Below are 7,274 nucleotides of genomic sequence, written 5' to 3'. Positions count from 1 at the left end.
GAAAGGAGGAGGCACTTCCAGTCACGGGGGATTTAACTGAGATAAGAGAGGACCTAGAAACATCTCCAGGAGATCTAGGGGAAAAACACAAATATACAATATGCCCTTGTTCTTTTTTTTTCCTTTTTTTTTTTTAATGAAAGCTTTTTACTTTTCAAAAGATAGACAGTTCTTCAACATTAAGCCTTGCAGAACCTTGTGTTCCAATTTTCCTCCCTTCCCTCCCCCCCTCCCCCAGGTGGCAAGTAATCCAATATATGTTAAACATAGTGGAAATATATGTTAAATCCAATATATGCATACATACTTATACAGTTATCTTGCTGCACATGAAAAATCAAATCAAACCAGAAAAAAATGAGAAAGAAAACAAAATGCAAGCAACAAGAAAAAAGAGTGAAAATGCTATGTTGTGATCCACCCTCAGGTCCCCCAGGCCTCGCTCTGTATGGAGATGGCTCTCATCGCCACAAGATCAGTGGAAATGGCCTCAATCATCTTATTTAGGCCTTTGTCCTAACTGGTCAGAGAGAGAGAATGCTAAGATATGTGGTGGAGAGACAGGAGGTTTTCCACTGGGGACAGGGCAAGAGGGTGTGCTAGCTTGAGAAAGATGCTGGGGGAAGTTCCTTGGCCATCAGAATCGGGAAACAGGACATCCATGGCCTTCTCTTCCCCCCAATACAAGCAAGCAAGACAGTCCCTTCTTCAAGGGCACGTATCCTAGTATAGGAAGAGAACACCCAAAGAGGCGTGCTGGCCGGAGAACAGTGTTTGGGGTAGGAAAGTCAGGGAGAAAGGTGACTGGAGAAAACAACAATTCACAGCACTGGTTCTGCAGTGAGGAAAGCCTGGATTCAAATTTAGATTGTTACCAGTTCTGTGACCTTGGGCAAGCTCTGTCTGCCTCAATTTCTTCACCTGTACAATGGGACTAATAATAGCACCTACTTTCCTGGGCTGTTATGAGGATAAATGAGATAATGTGTATAAAGCATTTTGTAAACTTTGAAGAACTGTATACATGCTATTTATCCTATTACTGGAGCAGCTAGATAAAGCCTTGTACCTGGAATCAAGATAAACTTGAGTTCAAATCTAGTCTCTGACACTTACTAGTTGTGTGACCTTAGGCAAGTCACTTAAGTTTTGTTTTGTTTTGTTTTGTTTTCTTAACCCACTGGCAAAGGAAATGGCAATGCACACTCCAGCATCTTTGCCAAGAAAACCACATAGACAAGTATGGTCCACTGAGTCACAAAGAATCAGACACCAATATGATATTGTTACTACTAATATTATTTCAGGAAAAAAGGGCATAGAGAAGGCCTTTGAGTATTACTGAGACAATCATCTCCCTAAACTTTGCCATTTTTTCTTTGTGTTCCAGATCTGTGATCCTATCCCTGTAATGGAACTCTCAGAATAGAAATCCCTCTACTGATTTGTCTGCCACACGGAGAGATTCAAGGGACTTGCCCACAGGTTCATAGCTCCTATAAACTGTCAAAGGTAAGACTTGCAGACAAATGCTTTTCACTAGCCTTGTATCCATCTCCTCGGTCAAAGCTTTTAAAACTGTGGGTCAAGCCCCAGCATGGGATCGGGTAACAATATGGGGGGAGGGTCTTGAAAAACTTTTGACCACAGTAAAAAGGAATTGAACATTGTGTCAAGATTGAATTTTTCTGTCAAAATAACAACTCTATCCATCTCATTAGGATACAAATCTATGTAAAAACAACAAATCTGGCCGCCTCATTAGGATACAAATTTCCTTTCCTCTTACCAAATGGTAAGATGGTATCTACACCAAAGAAATGGTTTGAAATAAATTTCTTTCTGATTTATTATCAGCAAATAAATGGTTTGAAATAAATCAATCAATAAACATGTATTTCTGATTTATTATCAGCAAATATTTGAAAGAATCAACAGAGGGAAGGCTTCCCCAAAGGGCCGATTTTATTTAGGATTTGAAGGAAGGCTGGGAAAGAGAGCTTGTCAGGGTCTCAAGGATGGGGAAGGGGAAGGAGAAGGAGTGACCTGGGACATGAATGGTTAAAGTTAATCGCCCTTCTAAAGACCCTCTAGTTCTGACATCCTTTCTTTAAGGCTTATTCCTTCCCTTTCATCAAAAGAGGGGGGGGGGGGGTTGGGTCAGATCCGAGGTCCGGGACCTGGAGTTAAATGTATGAAGTGGGTGGGGAAAGTGGTACGGGAATACTTGGTAAAGCCCTGTACAATTCCACGTCGATTATAGCCACAGGCACCGGATTAAGCACCTACTCTTAATGGATCTCTATTTTATTTATGTTGAATAGGGGGTGCTCTGAAGTTTACTGAAATCAAGGCACAGGAAAGTGGGCTAGAAAGGGTGGAGGATTTGTGGATTGGATGGACGATCCCTAAGGTCCCTGCAGCCTGTCTTTTATGAACTTTTATCGATAATGGGTCTGAGATCAGAGGTCCTGCTTTCCGAATAGCGCCTAATCTGTGTGATCTTGGTCGAGTCATTGCAGCTCGAACGTCTCCGGTTCTTTCCTCGCCGAAAGGAAGCTAATGGGACGAGGTGCATTTCTAAAGACCCTCGGCAGCAATAAGTGACAGGCTTGCCCCAATTCACAAGGTTATAACTCGTACTTTAAGTCGAGGTCTGGGGGTTGCTAAACCCATCAAGGGGTTAACTGCTTCAGGACAAGATTGAAGGATTCAGGTGGCGCCCCCGAGAGAGCACAAAAAACAAGGGCAAGGGCACGCCCCCTTCCCCCCTCAGCATCTTGCCCTTTCCTAGCCTTCCCCCCCCCTCTACGCGTGCCTCGAGGTCACGTGTCCCCCTGCCCCAGCGGTAACGTGTCCTGTCCAGCCACCAATCGGAGATCTTTTTCGGGCTCGGGACTCCGCCCCCCAAGAGTGGGGCGGGGCTAGAGGCTGGTTTGCCCTATACCGCCTCGCGCTTCTTACCCAGTTGTCGGAGTTCAGCTTTCGGCTACGCAGCTTCTTCTGTCTCCTCATCCCGGTCGGGCTCTGAGCGTCATGGAGGGGGCTTCATCTGTGGTGCCGGGCTTCCTGGCCAAGCTCTGGACTCTGGTCGATGACTCGACCACCGACGACGTGATCGGCTGGAACCCGGTAAGGGCCAGGGTGGCTGCGCGTGCGCGGCGAGAGTGGGTTGGGGCGCGAGTGGGGGGCCTGGGCTGCGTGAGGTGTCGGAGCGCCCCGCGCTGCTGGATGCCTCGCGGGCCCGGGTGCGTGGGGAGTGGGCCGCCCCAGCGCCCCGGGATACGCATGCGCCCCTCTTCCCGCTCCACATTCCCCGTGGCTCTCGGCCTCCTCTGAGGCGACACCGTTTCGGGCCCGGGAGGGTGGGGGCGTTCCCCTCGTGATGCCCAAAGTGCCCGAAGCCAACCTTAGGAGACCCCCTGAGATCCCTCTTTGCGCTCAAGTTTGCCGGGATGGGTGGTCCTTGCCCTATAGAGTTTATAGTGTGGGGGGGGGCGTCCCGCCCCATAGAACTTTATTTGGGGGGGGGGATTACTCCTGCGGGATGGGAGACTTAGTGGAGAATATTGCCAATAAGAATTTGCCGTGGATAAAGTTTCTCTTGCCTCGAGTTGTTACGGGACTAGAAAACTTTTTTTTTTTTTTGGGGGGGGGGGCTATTTCGCGAGGAGTGGCAGGACGGGAAAGTGGGGGGTGCTACCCAAGGAGTTTTGTAAGACGGGAGGGGGCTATTCTTGCACTAAGGAGTTTTCCGGGTGGGAGAATCGGAGGTGGAAAATTTTTTTTCCTCAGGAAGTTTTTCAAAGTGGGAGAGTTTGGGGGAGAGCCACCGTCCCCCCCAGGAGATTGCGGGATGGGAGAGTTGACGGGCCACTCTTGTTCCAGTGGTTTAGCAGAACGGGAGACTTGTAAAGGTCCTGCTCCAAAGTTTTTCCAGGCTTGCGGATTGGGGGGGGGGGGGCTTATTCTGGCCTTATAAAGTTTACGGAACGGGAAAGTTAGGAGGTGGCTAGGCTACTTGTGCCCCTAGGAGTTTGATGATGACGGAGAGATTTTGGAGGAGGTACTTTTCCCCCAATAAGTTCGGAGGTTGAGAAAATTGGGAAGCCACTGCTCCGGGATATTTTTCAGAGTCGGTGCGGTAGCTTTTTTGGGGGGGGAGGGAGTTTGGGAACCATTACTTCAGAGAATTTAAGTCAGATTTATTTGGGGGTGACTATTCTTATCTGCAAGAGGGCGACTCCTGGAAAATGGGGAGCTAGAGTTTGGGGGTGATTATTTGGTCTAAGAGTTTTAAGAATAAAAAGTTTGCAGGACGGCTACTTCTCCTGAGGAGAGGGGGAGAGGGGGACGGCTGAGGGGGGGCCGCGGCGGGAAGGCGGGAAGGCACGAAGGCGCCGCACGAGATGGCACGAGGCAGGGCGGGGCAGGGCGGGGAGGCACGAGACAGGGCGGGGCAGCCCGAGGCGCACAGGGGCGATGTGGTTACCTGCAACACTGCAGGGCGAGAGTGTGCTAGGAGACTTCAGGCCACCACTGAGGAGGGCGCCACAAGACTTTCGGGGGGGGGGGGGGGGGGGAAGGGTGACTTTTCTAGCCGGCAAATTTTGCAAAGGGTTGCTTCTACTGGCAAGAGGCGTTTTTGTTTTGTTTAAGGGGAGGGGCAAGAGTTTGGGTAGAAGCTCCTCTTGTCTGAGTTTGCAGGGCTTCACTGCCTGAAAACTGGGATAGCGGTTTGCAGGGTGGGAGTGTGCAAGGGTCCGATCTTGCCAACAACATTTTCCAAGGCGGGAAAGTTTCTGGAAGCTTTCCTCGTGCTTGGAGAGCCCACTGGTCTTGCCCCCCCCCTACAATTTATTGACTAAAAGAGTTTGCTTTCTCTTCTTCTACAACTGCGTGTTTGTTCCCTCTCGTCCCTTACAAGTATAGCGTTCCCAAACTGCAATGGGGAAGGCTTGCTGGCCCCATACCCCCCCCCTCCTCCATATAAATCAGCCCTCCCGGCCCCTTGCCATTTAAATGGCCCATCTTCCTTGTAGGCTCAGGTCATCACCTGTGTCACCTTGCTAAGTCTCTTTTAAATCCCCAGACCTCAGTTTCTTCTGTAAAATGAATAAGGTGGATTAGATTTAGAGCACTTCCAGGTCTCTTTCAGGATGCAAAGTGTGACTTTGTCCAAGTCTCTTTACTTCCCTGAGCCTCAGTTTTCCCATGTTAAAAACAAGGGAAAATTAAAAAAAAAAAAAAAAAAAAAAAAAAAAAAAAGTAAAAAATGACTCGACCTCTGACATTCTTTCCAGCTCTAGTCCTAGCATGCTATAGGAAGCCTTTCCAGAGGCCCCCCCCCCCCCAGTAATTAGCAATCCTTTCCTTCAGATTCCTTTGTATGTATTTACTTATGTATAGAAGGTTATAGCCTCTATTCTATTGGAAGGCTATCTGAAGGCAAGGACTGGTTCTCCCCATTGCTACTGAACAACTTCTGTCTATAGTTTAATAATGCTTTATAATTTGATAATTTTATTTATCATTTTATTTTATCTTTATTATTAAATTATTGATATTAAATAATCATTTAATAATAGTATAGCTTAATATTATTGAATAATTCTATTATTAAATTATTGATATTAAATAATTATTTAATAACAATAATGGTATAGGCTTAATATTATTTAATACTTCTATTATTAAATTATTGATATGAAATAATTATTTAATACCAATAATGGTATAGCTTAGTATTATTTAATACTTCTATTATTAAATTATTGATATGAAATAATTATTTAATACCAATAATGGTATAGCTTAATATTATTTAATACTTCTATTTATTATTAAATTATTGATATGAAATAATTATTTAATACCAATAATGGTATAGCTTAATATTATTTAATACTTCTATTTATTATTAAATTATTGATATGAAATAATTATTTAATACCAATAATGGTATAGCTTAATATTATTTAATACTTCTATTTATTATTAAATTATTGATATGAAATAATTATTTAATACCAATAATGGTATAGCTTAATATTATTTAATACTTCTATTTCTTATTAAATTATTGATATGAAATGATCATTTAATAACAATAATGGTATAGCTTAATATATTTAATAATTCTATTTATTATTAAATTATTGATACTAAATAATTATTTAATAATATTAGCATAACTTAATATTATTTAATTTATTATTAAATCATTGATATTAAATCATTGATTTTATTTTATTTTTTAATTTATTTTTTATTTATTTAATTTATTATTGAACAATATTAATATATCAATGCTATCTATTATTAAATTATTAACATTTTCTATCTAATAATTTGATATTTTTGTTGAATTGAAATTAATTTCAGATTCCTTGTCCAGCCTGATGCATGTTCCACAGGTGACGCTTTTTTGAGGGAAGAAACTTGTTTCTTTTTGTTCCCAATCTTTGAATTTGGGAAACCTCTTAATAAATACTTGATGTTTGTTGACTGATCAGTTAGCTTTCCTTTCCCTTGCCAAACTTAGCACAGTACCTGGCACATATTGACTGTCTTGGAGCTCAGTCCCCCTCCCCCCCCAGGTGGACAGCCTGTTCTGCTTGGTATTTTTGCTAATTTTATGGCAGTTCTGTCTGCCCTCTGGGGCCAAGCACAAGGCGGATCCTTTCAAATATTTGAAGACAAGTTATTCCCCCCTCTCCCCCTCACTGAAGTCTGAAGAGCACATTCTGTAGAAATCCTTTATTTCCCCCCCACACACTGGGACTCTTAGGAACTCCTAATTATTGCCAAACTGTAAAATTGCAGAGCTAGAAAGTGCCTCAGAAAGCTTCTTTCTCATTCCCATCTTTTGTTGATAATACCCAAATACCTCTGTCTAATGAGGCAGCTTTCTCAGCGGTAATCACCAAGCTCCAGGTTGTTCTGGACCTCAGAAAGTGCCCAGCTCAGCCCTTGTGTGAGCTAGAATTAGACCCCTTGAGTTTAAACACAGTCAAGTGCTAGGTTAACAGCTTGAGTACAAACAAAGACGAAGGGTGGGGCAACTAGAGCTAGTTGGTGATCAATAACCACTATTTTAAAGCAGTGTATTTATTTGGTGCCCAATTCTGGTTTTTTTTTATGCTTGTTTGCCCATCTGACTGTCAATTGACATCAGAATGAATTTTAATATTTACTAAGCCTAGAGTATGTCCTATTTGTGGCTATGGAGGGAGGTGAGCAAAAGAAAAGTTTGGAGGTTCTGGTTAGCAAGG

General features: G+C 43.5%; 1 protein-coding gene across 2 annotated transcripts in view; it reads left to right on the top strand.

The window, feature by feature from the left end:
- Positions 1-2,901: 2,901 nt before the first annotated feature.
- LOC141548675 (heat shock factor protein 3-like) overlaps positions 2,902-7,274 on the top strand; it is a 53,281-nt gene continuing 48,908 nt past the window's right edge. The window contains exon 1 of one of the 2 annotated variants that reach the window (XM_074277731.1): positions 2,902-3,132. In XM_074277731.1, coding sequence (XP_074133832.1) covers positions 3,037-3,132 — 96 coding nt within the window. In that variant the 5' untranslated portion in view covers positions 2,902-3,036. The remainder of the gene's footprint in view (positions 3,133-7,274) is intronic. The other variant, XM_074277730.1, reaches the window with a different exon arrangement.

This window comes from Sminthopsis crassicaudata, chromosome X (genome assembly GCF_048593235.1).
Source record: "Sminthopsis crassicaudata isolate SCR6 chromosome X, ASM4859323v1, whole genome shotgun sequence".
Taxonomy (NCBI): Eukaryota; Metazoa; Chordata; class Mammalia; order Dasyuromorphia; family Dasyuridae; genus Sminthopsis; species Sminthopsis crassicaudata.
Note: the sequence above shows the minus strand (reverse complement) of the source record. Positions and strands in the feature narration are given on the sequence as shown.